The sequence below is a fragment of the Peromyscus californicus genome, unplaced genomic scaffold (genome assembly GCF_007827085.1).
Source record: "Peromyscus californicus insignis strain IS unplaced genomic scaffold, ASM782708v3 Scaffold_2__1_contigs__length_46816999, whole genome shotgun sequence".
NCBI classification, from domain to species: domain Eukaryota; kingdom Metazoa; phylum Chordata; class Mammalia; order Rodentia; family Cricetidae; genus Peromyscus; species Peromyscus californicus.
In genome coordinates this window covers 7,606,844-7,621,695 of record NW_026294540.1, presented here as the reverse complement: position 1 = coordinate 7,621,695, position 14,852 = coordinate 7,606,844, and the positions used below count along the sequence as shown (strand labels likewise).

The 14,852-nt window shown below is 49.9% G+C and overlaps 1 protein-coding gene across 2 annotated transcripts; it reads left to right on the top strand.

Moving 5' to 3' along the window:
- The first annotated feature begins 9,903 nt into the window (after positions 1 to 9,903).
- Pebp1 (phosphatidylethanolamine binding protein 1) lies at positions 9,904 to 14,852 on the top strand. 2 transcript variants are annotated; one of them, XM_052755164.1, is made up of 4 exons: positions 9,904 to 10,116; positions 11,380 to 11,493; positions 11,791 to 11,887; positions 14,005 to 14,852. In XM_052755164.1, the coding sequence occupies exons 1-4, from the start codon at positions 9,919 to 9,921 to the stop codon at positions 14,220 to 14,222; spliced, it is 627 nt and encodes a 208-aa protein (XP_052611124.1). In that variant the 5' UTR covers positions 9,904 to 9,918; the 3' UTR covers positions 14,223 to 14,852. The 2 variants fall into 2 exon arrangements, with proteins under 2 accessions (XP_052611124.1, XP_052611123.1); XM_052755163.1 differs by having other exon boundaries at positions 9,907 to 10,116; positions 11,380 to 11,489; positions 11,787 to 11,887.

Here is a 14,852-nt window from a genome sequence, read left to right as displayed (position 1 = left end):
ATGGCTGTGACTCTGCCAATTGCATTTTTCACTTAACGCAGTTGGGGGGTCTTCTTCATGCACGGCCCAGCTGGTGCTTTGTGCAGGCTGCATGCTTTTCCCTAGTGGAGATTGTCATCTAGTTCACTGTTCACCCAGTGGGCATTCAAATTCTTTCCTTTTTTTTTTTTTTTTTTTTTTTTTTAAACTCTCCAGTGGTAGATGAACAGCACGGCTTTTGGAGCCTCCTGGAATTTCGTGGAGGACTCCAAGTGTAGAGAGGGGGAAAAAGACCCAACTTTGTCTCTCCTAGATTCTCACAACACAATCACATCTGTGGCTGAACGTGCAGCGGTTCCCCCATCCCTGCCCGCCCCCCCCAATCTGTCATTCCTGCAGCAGCCACCTGACTCCAACTCGATGCAATTCTGACAGCCCCTGCAGGTGGAGATCCCCCAGCCTCCGACTTCAGCACCCCCCAGAGTGGAGGCTATCTTCCTAGTGCTTCAGACGTTCCTACAACTCCCTCCTCTTTCTGGCTCAGTTCATTCACTACAGTGTGGCCCAGACCTCTCCTGGAATGACTTCTTTATTATGAAGAATATCACAGAGGGAACAATCACCCTTAGAAGCAGAGACCCATGAGGCAAGGCATGTGGGAACCAGTGTGGAACTCCCTTGCCCTCCCTAGGTGCCACCCAAGGTCAGCTTGTCTCTGTCCCTCTGAGCTATGCCTCTGCTGGTTACTTTTTTTTTATTTTAATTTAATTTTTTTTTTTAGAAGCATCCCTGTATACACAATTGATCGCCTTCCACCTCTTTCCTCTCGCAGAGAGCCAAGGGTGAAAGTCCCACCCTCTCGATTCGACCCTAAATTACCCAGCCAGTCAACTCAAAAAAAAAAAAAAAAAAAAAAAAAGGGACACCTGTCACTCTGAATGCCCAATGATCTCAGGAATTCTGTGCCAGCAAATGAGACATGTCTATTTCACAATGTGGCACAGGCAGATTCTCAGATGAGATGTTACCAGGTACAAGCAAGGATGTGGGGAGTTTCCACAGATCCCTCCAAATTGCCCCCTAAAAAGATTTCACTCCAGCAGCTGTGTGCAAGCCGACCCTTTCCCCACATTCCAGGAAGTACCACAGGTTTCAGAGAAGACTTAAAAGCCCCGGACATCGTTCAGCAGACAGAGTGCTTGCTTTTAGTGGGTACCACATCCTGGTTTCCATCCCCGGCACTGCATAAGCCGGGTGTAATGGGGACCTATGACCCCAGCACTGTGTAATTGGAGTATAATGGGCACCTATCACTTTGACAGACTATGACGATGCACTTTTCAGGGGTGGAGGGGGGGGACGACGGGTAGGAGGGTCTGAAGGTCAGGGTCATCTTGGCTACTTACCAAGTTCAAGGCCAACCGGGGATAAAGAGAAGCCATCTTAAAACAACAACCAAAAGAGCTGTTGATGTAGCCGACCTGGTAAAGACATTGACTCATGAGTTTGATCCTGGAAACCTACCTGGTGTGAGACAGCTTAGTCCGAAAAGTGGTCCTCTGACTTCGACACAAGCACCGTGGTGTAGATGTGCTCAAGCACACACACACACACACACACACACACACACATACACACACATACACACATACACACACATACACACACACATACACACATACACATACATACACACATACACACACATACACACACACATACACACACATACACACACACATACACACACATACACACACACACACACACGATAAAGGAATAAATGCAACAATTATTTTTTAAAAAATCAAAAACAAAAAATTCAAAAGAAGGCCAGGAGTGGGGACACACACCTTTTAACCTCAGCATCCTGGAGGCAGAGGCAGGTGGATCTGTGTGAATTCCAAGCCAGCCAGAGCTATGCAGTGAGACCCTGTCTCAAACCGACCCCCACCCCACTCCAAATAAAAAGGAAAAAAAAAAAAGGAAAGAAAATCCAAACACATAAATAAAAAATAAAAAATTAAAACTCATTTTCTCCTGATCACTTCAGCTTGAAAATTAATTATATGGGAGAAAATGATAATTGGAATATTGGTTTAAATAGATGTATTATTGAAACTAATCATACCTATTTCTTTTTTTTTTTTTTTTTTTTAGATTTATTTATTTATTACGCATACAGCAGGCCAGAAGAGGGCACCAGATCTCATTACAGATGGTTGTAAGCCACCATGTGGTTGCTGGGAATTGAACTCAGGACCTTTGGAAGAGCAGTCAGTGCTCTTAACCTCTGAGCCATCTCTCCAGCCCCCTATTTCTTTTTTGCCTTTGACATATAGCTACTAGAATTTTAAATGACTTAGTTAAATGCAGTGCCAGAGACAGAATCCAGGCCATCACAGATCTGGTCAAGTCTTGTACCTTTGAGCTATCCCCAGTGCTAGACTGAAGATTTTAATGTCTGAGTTTCTTTTCTTTTCTCTCTTTTCTTCCTTCTCTCTCTCTCTCTCTCTCTCTCTCTCTCTCTCTCTCTCCCTTTTTTTTGAGACAGGGTTTTCCTACATAGCTCTGGCTCTCCTGGAACTCACTCTGTAGCCCAAGCTGGCCTCAAACTCACAGAGATCGGCCTGCCTCTGCCTCCCGAGTGCTGGGAATAAAGGCGTGCGCCACCACTACCACCTCTGGGCTCTGTGAGGCCTCTTGCTTCCCTTTGAATGGAGAGGGGATGCAGTGAAGGAAAAGGATAAATGATTTAAGGAGTTGGAGAGGCTGCGCTTCATTCGCCATTAACACTGATATTAGACCTACAACTGTACATCACATGATGTGACTGCTGTTCTCTGTGAGAGCTCCTGACTGCACCATGGCATGCCTGATTGACTCGAGAGGACTACAGATTTTACTTCTAATCTGCCTGTGTCTCTGTGAGTGCGAGTGCCCAGGAAGTCCAGAACGGAGCAAGGTGTCAGGCCCTCTGATGCTGGAGTTACAGGTGACCGTTGCCACCCGATGTGGGTGCTGGGTCCTCTAGAAAAGCAGTGTGCACTTTTTTTTGTTTTGTTTTGTTTTTTTTTTCGCGACAGGGTTTCTCTGTGTAGCTTGGCGCCTTTCCTGGAACTCGCTCTGTAAGCCCAGGCTGGCCTCGAACTCACAGAGATCCGCCTGTCCTGCCTCCCGAGTGCTGGGATTACAGGTGTGTGCCACCACTGCCCGGCCTACAGTGTGCACTCTTAACTGCCTAGTGAGCTCTCCAGGCCCGCCGAAGAGGACGAAGAGGGAATCCTCCATCTATCTCTCTGTCATACCCCTCCTCCCACCATGAAACATGGAAATGACCCCCCAAGTCTATTATTTGTGTCTACGGCAGTGGTTCTCAACCTGTGGGTCTCACACCAGACAGCCAGCCTGTCAGATACTCACATTATGATTCGTAACAGTAGCAAAATTACAGCTATGAAGTAGCAATGAAAATCACTTAATGGCTGGCGGGTCACCACACGGTGAGGAACTGTATTAAAGGGTCACAGCGTCAGGAAGGCTGAGGACCACTAGACTCTACAGCAGCTCATAATCATGAATGCACTTATCTGACTGCAGCGCAGGCTAACCAGAGCAAAAGTCTCTCCCGGCACAATCACACGTGTCCACTGAGGACTTTGTCACCGCTCTGAGGAGCCGACTGGCGCTCTCATGTGTTTCCCAAGGTCTCTGTTTACTTACCTTGAACTTCTGGATGGACTGTAATTACAGTGTTCCCGCGCCAGTTCAAACCAGTTTGGGAGGGCATAGTATATCCAAGGTTGCTGTGTTTTCCTAATTCCAGATGCTTAATTTCTGGAGGACACAGAATGTTTCGGCAAACTTGTAAGGTTTTGATATGGAGAGACGGAGTCTATTTTAATTAAGTGACAGATATTGTACACAATTTTTATTAACCGTGCACCAGGGCAAGGTGTTAATCGATATGGCGTAAATTTTTTGCCCCTTCAATTGAGAAGGGACGTCTGCAATGGTGTGGGTACTGTTCATATACCCCAGAAGCTGTAAGGGCAGGCAAATAGCCAGCCATGGTCACCGTTGTAACAGTGGCTCTGTATCTATAATCCCAGCAATCTGGAGGCTGAGGCAGGGGGATTGTGAGTTCTAGGTAAGCCTGAGCTAGACAGCAGTAAGACTATACTTCTCAAAAGAATCCAAAACTGGGACCAGGAGGATGGCTCAGTGGATAAAGACTGGCACGCCTGATAACCTGTGTTTGATTCCCGGGGACTCACATGGTAAAAGAACAGAACCAAGTCCTGTATGTTGTCCTCTGACCCCTCCCCACCTGCTCCCGCACACATAAACAAACAAACAAACAAAACTTAAAGGACCTGAAGAGGCCAGGAACGGTGGCACACACCTTTAATCCATGTACCTGAGAGATGGAAGCCCATGGCGCTCTGTGAGTTCAAGGCCAGCCTGGTCTACGCAGCGAGCTACAGGCCAGCCAAGGCTACACAGGCTACATAGTGAGACCTTGTCCCCATGAGTGAGGGATGTTGAGACACAGAGACCTTCCCTCTGTGGTCTCTGTGAACTGGCCTGGATGTCAGCAGGCCGCAAGTGGTAGTGGTCTCCTCGCTCATCTAAGGCTGTGAATGGAAATTCCCGCCAACTTCGAGTCTCAAGACAACACAGATTTGTCACGTCTCAGTATCTGGAGCTCAGCAATACTGGGTCCTCCGCTGACCCAAGGCCTCTCAAGAGAGGGTCTAAAGTAGATGTTCTCAACCTGTGGGTCGAGACCCCCTTTGGGGGGGGTTGAATGACCTTTTCCCAGGGGTCGCCGAAGACCATCGGAAAACACAGGTATTTACATTATAATTCATAACAGTGGCAAAATTACAATTATGGATTAGCAATGAAAATATCTTAATAGTTGGGGGTCACCACCACTTGAGGACCTGTATTAAAAGGTCGCAGCACCAGGAAGGCTGAGAACCATCGCTCTAAGGTGTCAACTGAGGCTGAGGACTAACTGAGCTCAGGGCAGACCTGAGCTGCCTGGTATCTGAACAACCAGATAAACAGGAGAAGGATCAAGAGTTCAAGGGCAGCCTAGGCTACTGTGGTAGTTTGAATGTAATTGGCTCATAGGGAGTGGCACTGTTAAGAGACGTGGCCTTGTTGCAATAGGTATGGCATTGTTGGAAGAAGTGTCTCTGTGAGGGTGGGCTTTGAAGTCTCATATATGCTCAAGCCATGCCCACTGTTTCAGACCACTTCCTGTGCCTGTGGGTCGAGATGTAGGACTTTCAGCTCCTTCTCTAGGACCATGTCTGCCTGCACACCACCACGCTCCCGTCCTGATGCTAATGGACTGAGCCTCTGAACTGTAAGCCACCTCAGTTTCCTTTATAAGAGTTGCCATGGTCATAATCTCTTCACAGCAATACAAACCCTGACTAAGACAGCTATGTAGCCGGTTTAAGTTAAGTCTAGCCTGGGCTACATGAGATCCTGTCTCAAAAAGAAATATGTATTTCCTGACTCTTTTCAAGGAATTTTTTTAAGGTGCCAGTGAGAATATGAGGTGTGTTTCAGCAGCTTTGAGATTATTAAGGACACAGACACAGACACACACACAGACACACACACAGACACACACACACACACACACACACACACACACACACATACACACACATACTCATGCATGCTCATACACACATCCCAAGCAACGGGAATCCAGGAGACCAGACAATTTCCAAACCACATCTCAGTCTGGGTCCTTGGCCAGCAGTCAGCTCCTGTGTGCCCTGAGGTCACTATGCTCAGACCCTCTGTGCCTCACAGTGGCAGCTTCCGATGGCAGACCACGGCCACAGGACACAGAGCTTTGATTTCCTCTAAGCCTTTCTTGAAGCCCTTGCCTGGCAGAAGCAGTACTCTGGAAGGAAGCCGCCCTGCTCACCAACCACATTAGAGAACTTCCCCACACTCGGCAATCCAAGGTTCCACTCGTTCACTGGAGTCTACCCACTGCCAGAGCCTCCTGGAGTCCCAGGCTGGACCCCCAAGCTGGCCAATGACAACCCAGAAAAGCACACAGACATTGGATGTGTGTCAGTAAATATAAAATAAATATAAAATATAAAAATCTTTCTCTCTCCTTTCTCTTGTTGCTTCCTCGACTTGTTTTAACACATGCTATAATTTTCATACTTTTTTCCCCCTTTTTTTGAGACAGGGTCTCATGTAGCCCATGGTTGGTTCCCATGATCCCCCACAGCTGCGTCTTTACCTGGAGGCTTAGGGTATGTTGCTGAAGCTGGAGACAGAGGAGGCTTTCCAGACGTTTGCAGGGACACCCAGCTCCTTAACTCCAGCTAGGAAATGTCACTTCCTTGATGTTCTCTCTGTTCCGCATCCTGGAGACATCTCAAGCCACTCTTGGCCGACAGCAGGCCACATGAGGTCTCGTCTCTTCTGGGTTTAGGCCTTTGGCAACTCCCTGAGCTGGGGAATGAAGAGGGAGAGGAGAAGCCTTGATATCCAACAATTAACTCGAGATCACACAATTCAAGATTTGTGGACACCAGGCAATTGCTTTAAAACGCACATTTTAGGGGCCAGCAAGATGGCTTGGCAGTTAAGGAAGGGGAGTAGCTGCTCTTCCAGAGGGTACGAGTTCAATTGCCAGCACCCACATGATGGCTCACAACTAACTGCCTGTAACTCCAGTTCCAGGGAATCTGATGCTCTATTCTGACTTCCTCGGCCATCACGTACACACTCATGTGCTGCCTTAGCTTGGGTTTTATTGCTGTGAAAAGACACACGACCACGGCAGCTCTTACAAAGGAAAACACGTTATTGGCTCACAATTTTAGAGGTTTAGTCCATTATCATCGTGGGGAGACACGGAAGTGTGCAGGCAGACATGGTGCTGGAGAAGGTCCTACATCTTGACCTGCAGGCAACAGGAAGTGGTCTGTCTTCCTAGACGTGGCTTGAGCACAGGAGACCTCAAAGCCCGCTTCCACAGTGACACACCTCCTCCAACAAGGCCACACCTCCTAACAGTGCCCCTCCCTTTGGGAGCCATTTTCTTTCAAATCACCGTACCTGGCTAGCCTGGAACTTAATATGTAGACCAGGCTGGCCTCAAAAACTCACAGGGATCTTCTGCCTGCCTCTACTTCCCAAGTGCTGGGATTAAAAGACTGTGTCACCACGCCCAGCTAAAATACACAGTTTTGCAAAGTATTTTATTTTTAGTCAGATTCCCAATACTGTAACAAATACCTGGGGAAATCAAAGAGAAAAGGCCTGCCACGCTCACAGTTTTGTAGGTTTCCACCTGTTATCAACTGGCTTCATTGCTCTTGGGCCTGTGGTGAGGTAGTCCATGCAGCCTCAAGCACACAGTGGAATGCAATCATTCCCCTCACGGTCAGAAGGAGCGCAGTAGAGAACAGGGTCCACAGTGTGCCTCATTGACACTCTTACCCATTGCCTAAGACTGCCCACCAGGCCCTACCTCACAGTACTGCACAGGCTGGGGACTCAACCTTTAACACATGGGTCTTTGGGGAACTCTTATCTGAACTATAGCAATTTACATATTAGAAAGTTGTCTTAGTTAGGGTTTCTATGGTGTGAAGAGACACCATGACCTCAGGCAACTCTTATAAAGGAAAACATTTCACTGGGGTGGCTTGATTACAGTTTCAGAGGTTCAGTCCATTACCATCATGACGGGAGCATGGCGGTGTGCAGGCAGAGGTGGTGCTGGCTATATCTTGATTGGAAGCACCAGGAAGTCAACTGAGACCCTGGGCGGTATCCTGAGCATAGGAAACCTCAAAGGCCATCCCCACAGTGACACACTTCCTCCAACAAGGCCACACCCACTCCAACAAAGCCACACCTCCTAATATCGCCACTCCTTATGAGATTATGGGGGCCAATTACATTCAAACTACCACAAGTGTTCAACATAGAGTGCTCAAAGAGGGTGTGGTGGATGATCTTGTTAAGGTGATGGGATGTAGGAGGCAAACCTCTGGGAATGTTTGTGAAGGAACTTCTAGACCGAGTAAACTGAGGCAGGAAGACCCACACTAACTGTGGGTGGTACCATCCCATGGATTGTGGTCCTGGACTGCATAAAAAGGAGAAAGCAAGCTGAATACCGGCATTTATCACTCTCTGCTTCCTGAGTACAGGTGCAATGTGACTGGATGCCTCTTGTCGCCATGCCATTCCCCCACCCTCCATGGCCTGTGCCCTCAAACTGTGACCCAAAACGAACCCTTTCCTCTTCACTTAGCATTTGTGAGACACTTTGCCGAAGTATAAGAGAAATGTAACTGAGAGAAAAAGCATGTAGACACATGTATGCATTTTCATGTGAGTAGTATATGTTGCATGGGTTTCTTTTTTAATCAATTATTTTTTTTAATCTTTCATATGTGCTTAGGGAGGGGAGAGCCTTATGAGCCCACAGATCCTTCCACCTCCTCCAGGAGGCACTGTTAACAGGATCTTATATCAGAAGGTCTCCTTGGGTCATCATAGCTTCTCTGTTCAAAATATCAAGTGTGTGTGCATGTGTAGTGGCTTAGTGGTAAAGGTACTTGCCACCAGCCAATCCTGAACGGAGCTCCATCCCTAACGCCTCATGGTAGAATAGGAGAGACGGGACTGCCACAATTTTCCTCTGACCTCTATACTCAGACCTGTGGTAAGAATGTCCAATACTTCACTCCTACCCTCGCGCGCGCGCACACACACACACACACACACACACACACACACACACACACAATTAATAAATAAATAGAAAAAATCAGTGGTCATGTCATTCATGGAGATTAGAGCGCCCCTATAATAGATATACAGTCTATTAGATATACACTTTAAAAAAAACCTGTAAGATGGGTTGCAATCAAATCCTCACATCTGCTTCCTTCCAGAGGTCCATCCATTTTCTGACTGCTTCTAGCCTTTGGAGGCTGCTCTGTCTAACTGCAAAGCTGTCGATGGCTGGTCCAGCTTTGCTCACCCTTCTCAGTCTGGTCCTGTCAAACCCGCTTTCCATTTCTCTCTTTCAGGGCTTCTGGGATGACCTGGGAGCCACCCAGGAAATATCCACATTCTGAGGCTATCTGATTGGCAACCTAAATTCCATTTTGTCTTGTAAAGTCACACACTGTCCGTAGGAGAACTTGTTCCGGTCTGAGAAAAGCAGCCGCCATCTTCACGAGCTCAGCTGTTGCTCCTTGGCAAGCCACCGTCAAGAAGGGGCTTGCTTGTAGACTGTGGACAGTCTCTCATAGGAGGCGGGGGGCGGGGGGGGGGGCTGTCGTTGAAGCCTCAACCAAGATCCAGCCACTCCTCCCAACCAGGTGTATGCAATTCTGCCCTAACTTGCAGGCATACAGGCTGGGAAGGTTTATTGAAGAGAGGTTCCAGTGTGGGCATTTATGGGGCGATGGGGAAGGCCATCATGTGTGTTGGGTGCAAAACTTTCAGTCCTGCTGCTTTGGGGTCACCCACACTCTGCAGATCAGCCCAACAAATTCACTGATTCCCCCGGGGGGGGGGGGTGTTTGAACTTTGGTGGCATTTAAAAATCGTTTAAAACAACAAAAAAGATAATTCAGGGAAGAAACCGTGATCGTTTTAAGACATGCAAGAGAAAGAGCAAGGCCTTATCACTGGGAATTGCGAAATGGGGCAAAGAGTCCTCCAGATACAGAGGAGAAGCGGCAAAAGCAATCTAAACCATAGCAGCATTGAATGCAGAGGCCGGCAGGCGCCGGCGCAGGAAGGTTCGTAATCCCCCGGGCTCTTGGACCGCCCAGCTCCGGATCAGCCAATCAGAGGGCGAGGGACGTGACCTGCCTTGAGATTGGCCGAGCGGCGGCGGCTAATTGCGCAAGCGCCATGGGTTCGCGGCACTCGGGACTCAGCGCGTGTGTCCTGGCCGTCGTCGCCGTCGCCGTCGCCATGCCTGCCGATATCAGCCAGTGGTCCGGGCCGCTGAGCCTGCAGGAGGTGGATGAGCGTCCCCAGCACGCTCTGCGGGTCGCCTACGCCGGGGTGGAGGTGGACGAGCTGGGCAAAGTGCTGACGCCCACCCAGGTACCGCGCAGGCCTGCGGGCGGGGGAGGCCCGGGAGCAGCGGGACGGAGCAGGCCTCGCACCCAGGGCCTCCGGGCTCAGCTTTTGCAGCCCCAGCTGCGCGACAGGAGTCCCACCCGACAGCCGGGAGCGTCTTATGTAACCCTTCTTCACTGTCCAGAACTTGCAGCCACCCCCAGCGAGCGGCCTGCACTTTGCAGGGCTGCAGGGCCAGCGCCTTCCCCTTACCTATGTTGGTGGGGGTGGGGGCGGGATGCTGAACCCCAAGAGCGGCTCCAAGCTCAGAGAAACTAGGTCTCACCCTTCAGTTTGTGTATTTAGAGCACAGGGTTTGGGATGGTGACTTGGAAGTTTCCAACGGGAGGCCTGGCCGGTCTCCATTGTCCCAAACTTTGTACGTGTCCTTGGTCGTTCTCATTTTCTGAGCTCTTGAACTTGTTCAGTGAAGGCAGATTACGCATCAGCTGGCCACTGTATTGAAAGGCGGGGTGGCTCAGGACCCCAATAAGATTGTGGAGGAGGACTTGGTGCCACAGTTGGACATCTGTCCCACCGCTTTCGGTTAATAACATGGGAATAGTGTTGGTAAGGCTGGTGTGTGTGTGTGTGTGTTGTGTGTGTGTGCTCAACTGTGTAGCTCTGACTGGCCTGGTGTGTGTGTGTGTGTGTGTGTGTGCTCAACTGTGTAGCTCTGACTGGCCTGGAACGGAACTCACTATATGACCAAGCTGCCCTTACACTCACAGAGATCCACCTGCTTCTGCTTCCCAAGTGCTGGGAATTAAAGGCATGCACCCCATCTGGTTTCTTCTTTTAAGATGTTTTATTTTTATTGATATGCCAATGTGTGGGTATATGTGAGTGAGAGCAAGGAGCCTGGAGGTCAGAAGAGGCATCAGATCCCCTGGAGCTGGAGTTGCAGGCAGTTAAGAACCGCCCTACCCCCCACATGCCTCCCCTCCCCCACGGGTGCTGGGAATGTCTGTTCTTTGGGAGAGAGTTTTTAATGACTGAGCTGTCCCTCCAGCCCCAAGATTCAGGCTTTTAATAGAGGTCACACTCAGGAACTTCCATTAGTCTGCTGTTGCAGCCGATAGTAGAATACATGGATGAAGATACAATAAATATTTTTGCATCCTTCGTTAAAAAGTCAATAAAAAAAAAAAATCTTCATGTTTTTACCTTTTAGGAATATAAGGCTGCACGGTGTTGAGTTTGAGCGCATTTCTGAATCTTTAACCTCCAACTGGTTCCTTCCTCCAGGTTCAGAATAGACCCAGCAGCATTTCATGGGATGGCCTCGACCCAGGGAAACTCTACACCCTGGTCCTCACAGACCCCGATGCTCCCAGCAGGAAAGACCCCAAATTCAGGCAAGTTGGGGAAACGATGGGGAGAGGCAGTCATCCAGATACGACCTGTCTGGTGGAAGTTCCTTGCTAGACAGGAACCCATAGACCTCCTGGGATAGCAGCCTGGCTTATAGTGCTGGGGAGGAAGGCCAGCTGAGCCACATCCTCAGCCCCGGAAACGGGGTTCCTACAGCCCTCTCGTTTGTACGGGTTTTCTTGCTCTGTCGTCTGCCATTGCAGCCCAGCGTGGAGTAGGTGCTTGTCACGTCCCTGTCATCTGGTGCTCACAGTCGTTTGTTCTCTCTCCTCTCTCCCCAGGGAGTGGCACCATTTTCTGGTGGTCAACATGAAAGGCAATGACATCAGCAGTGGCAAGGTCCTGTCCGATTACGTGGGCTCTGGGCCTCCCAGTGGCACCGGTCAGTAAAGATTGCTTCAGGGGTGGGGTGTGAGAGCAGACCAGGGGAGTGCTGGGATGGCCCAGGGGGGCTGCCACAGCCCCGGTTTATTATTTCCAAGCCTTACCCTCGGGGAGACACAAGCCTGCTTGCTCACCCCTCTGGGCGGGTCCTTTCCGGCGCAGTCCTCAGCTTGAAGGATCGTGGGGGTTCTGACTGGGCGGGTCCTCTGTAGAGTCACTGCTTGGACTCCTAGAAAGCTGTGTCAGTATGTGATTTCTGGTGGTCCTGAAAAATTACAGCCAGGGCCCTCAGACGCGTTAGGCAAGCTCCTGTCTCTGGGCTGTCCAGTGCTTTGAATGAGCAGGGGCACAGGGAGCAGGCGGTGCTGTGGGGAGCTTGGCGTGGGTGTCTGGGGGCTGCCTGTGGGGCAGATGAAGTTGAGCCCTTCTGGTCCCTGACTTATCGGCTTCCCGTGATCTTGGGAGTTTCTGATCTTATAAACAGGTAGTGATCACCATTTTCATACCAATGCCCAAAGACTGCCTTTTGTATCCCTTTATAACTCCCTTTCTCCCCAAAACGTGGTTGGGTGCCTTGAAAAGATTTGGAAGACTGTAGTGAGCCACCTGAAGACACACACACACACACACACACACACACACACACACACACACACACACGCACGCACGCTGTAGTGACCCACATTGAACACACGCTGTGTTTTGTGTTTACGTGGACAGTGTGAGTCAGTGAGAGTCAACTCCGACATCGAAATTCCCCAAAGCACCCGTGGAGCTGGTGGGGGACATGGTTACTGCCTGTTGCCTGTTACACGGTGTTCCCATCCGCTGGAACATGGCCACGGCGGTGATGGGTGATGCATGGCAGAATGCGACCTTCTGTGCATTGTTCCGCCCTGAGGACTGACTGGAATACTAATAAGTACCCGATAAGGACAAGGACCGTTGCTCATGGCTCGAGGTGTGGCCGCAGGCCCAGCAGCTTTCAGGTGCCTTAAGGGCCTCTTGCATGTTCCTTACAGGAGAATCAAGAAACAAATTTCTGGGGACTCTGAGGTTCTCCAGGGCACTTACAAAAGGAGGTGATTTAATTAGAGACGGGCGGCCCTGGGGAGTAAAGCCGTTCTCTCTCGAGGACGAGCTGTGCTCTGCCTCCAAGACTAGAAACGCCAGCAGCTCTCGGGTGCTCTGAAGGGTTAGCCTGTGTAATAACTGATGGGTCGTAAAGTTTCAGGCAGAGGATTTGAGGCACACACACATCTGGACACCCCAGGAAGATGGAGGCTCTTCCTGCCCCCGCGAAGGTTTCAGAGGTGACCTTGTTCCTGTGGCTCCCCTAGAGCTCAGCGTTTTCTGCTCACCTGCCTCCATGGGTCACTTTGGCCACCACATTTCCAGGGGGCAGTGTGTGTGGGGTGTGTTAACCTGGTGAGCGGTCATCCTGGTTCTAGTTCCTTTCATTAATTAGTATTCTCTGTTCCTGTGCCTCATGGTTCAGCCTTCCTCCTCCTGGGCACTTGGCCAGGATGTGGGGGTCGTGACGAGAGCCACTGTGTGCCTTCCTGGCTGTTCTTGGCAGGGGGTTCCATCACTCTTGGGTAGACATCCCAGGTCTAAGAGTTGATCTGGAGTTCTCCAAAATGGACGTTCTGCACCCTGATCAGCTTGTATGAGGCTTTTGTGAGTCTGCAAAATCCTTGCAGCTCCCCGGGAGGTCATTGATACTTCTGTGACAGGTGGCATACTGTGGCTTCCTTGTCCAGCGCTCTGATGGATGATGACCATTTCTGTCTTTACCATCCTTGTACATGTACATTAAAAAAAAAAAAAAAAAAAGACTTTTTAAAAAGTGGTTCAAACCATACGATTTTGACATAGTTTCATGTAGCTCAGATTGGCTTTGAACTTTTGGTGTACTTCAGAATGATCCTAACTCCTCCTCCAAGTGCTGGGGATGCTGGTGTGCACCACTACACACTGTGGACCGTTGTGCTGTCTAGAAAAGCAAGCTGGGGATTTTTGTACATGTGAGGCAAGAGTCTTCCCAACTGGGGCGCGTCCCCACCCCACACTTACAGTCTGGGTGATGCTTGCCATGCTTGCCTCTCCCTGCAGGCCTTCACCGCTATGTCTGGCTGGTGTACGAGCAGGACAAGCCGCTGAACTGTGATGAACCCATCCTCAGCAACAGGTCAGGAGACCACCGTGGCAAGTTCAAGGTGGCGGCCTTCCGCAAGAAGTACCACCTGGGAGCCCCGGTGGCGGGCACGTGTTACCAGGCCGAGTGGGACGACTACGTGCCTAAGCTGTATGAGCAGCTGTCCGGGAAGTAGGGAGCCGGCAGTCCTGGGGACCCCCCACAGTATTGTCAAGTTGTACAAAGCATGCTGTTTCTCCTTCCTTCCTCCCTGCCCCCTCGCAGGGAGGCCTGAGCTGTGCTAGGGTAGAGGTTTAGGGTGATTTCCCGCTACCCATCCTTATGATTCTACTAGTTGCATCCTGGTTTATGTTTGCTCGAATTTAGGCTCCATCTGGGGGGTGTTTGGCGTTCTGATGGAGTCATTGTATCGTTAATTTAAGAGGCGCAACTCTGAAAAGACAGACACTCTGCCGAGGCCGGATCCACGGGCTAGTGTTGTCTGTACGTGGTTTGACAAGGGCTAGGTACAGAACCAGGTACGGTGGCTTCTTCTGAGATGTGTTTTGAGAGTTCTGTCCCCCGACTGAGACAACCCAAGGCTTCCATGTCAGCTAAGCCCCGAGAGTCCATATCGGTCATGTGGTTGCACAGGTGTTGATGTCCTGTAACTAAGGAACAGGGCTGCTGTGCTGAGGCGTGGCCATGGAGAGGATCCCTGCTAAGCCTTGCTTCTCAGTATTGTGAGCGAAAGTCACTGGAGTTGCTACATGTTTTAATCGTGTGTGTTCATCGGCAAATAAAAATAAAAGGCATTGGATTCAGA

Excerpts from the sequence above, each read along its gene's own strand:
- Pebp1 (XM_052755164.1), top strand. The coding sequence starts at position 9,919 with ATGGGTTCGCGGCACTCGGGACTCAGCGCGTGTGTCCTGGCCGTCGTC. Across the intron at positions 10,117-11,379 it reads AAGTGCTGACGCCCACCCAG|GTTCAGAATAGACCCAGCAG; the intron begins GTACCGCGCAGG and ends TCCTTCCTCCAG. Across the intron at positions 11,888-14,004 it reads TGGGCCTCCCAGTGGCACCG|GCCTTCACCGCTATGTCTGG; the intron begins GTCAGTAAAGAT and ends CTCTCCCTGCAG.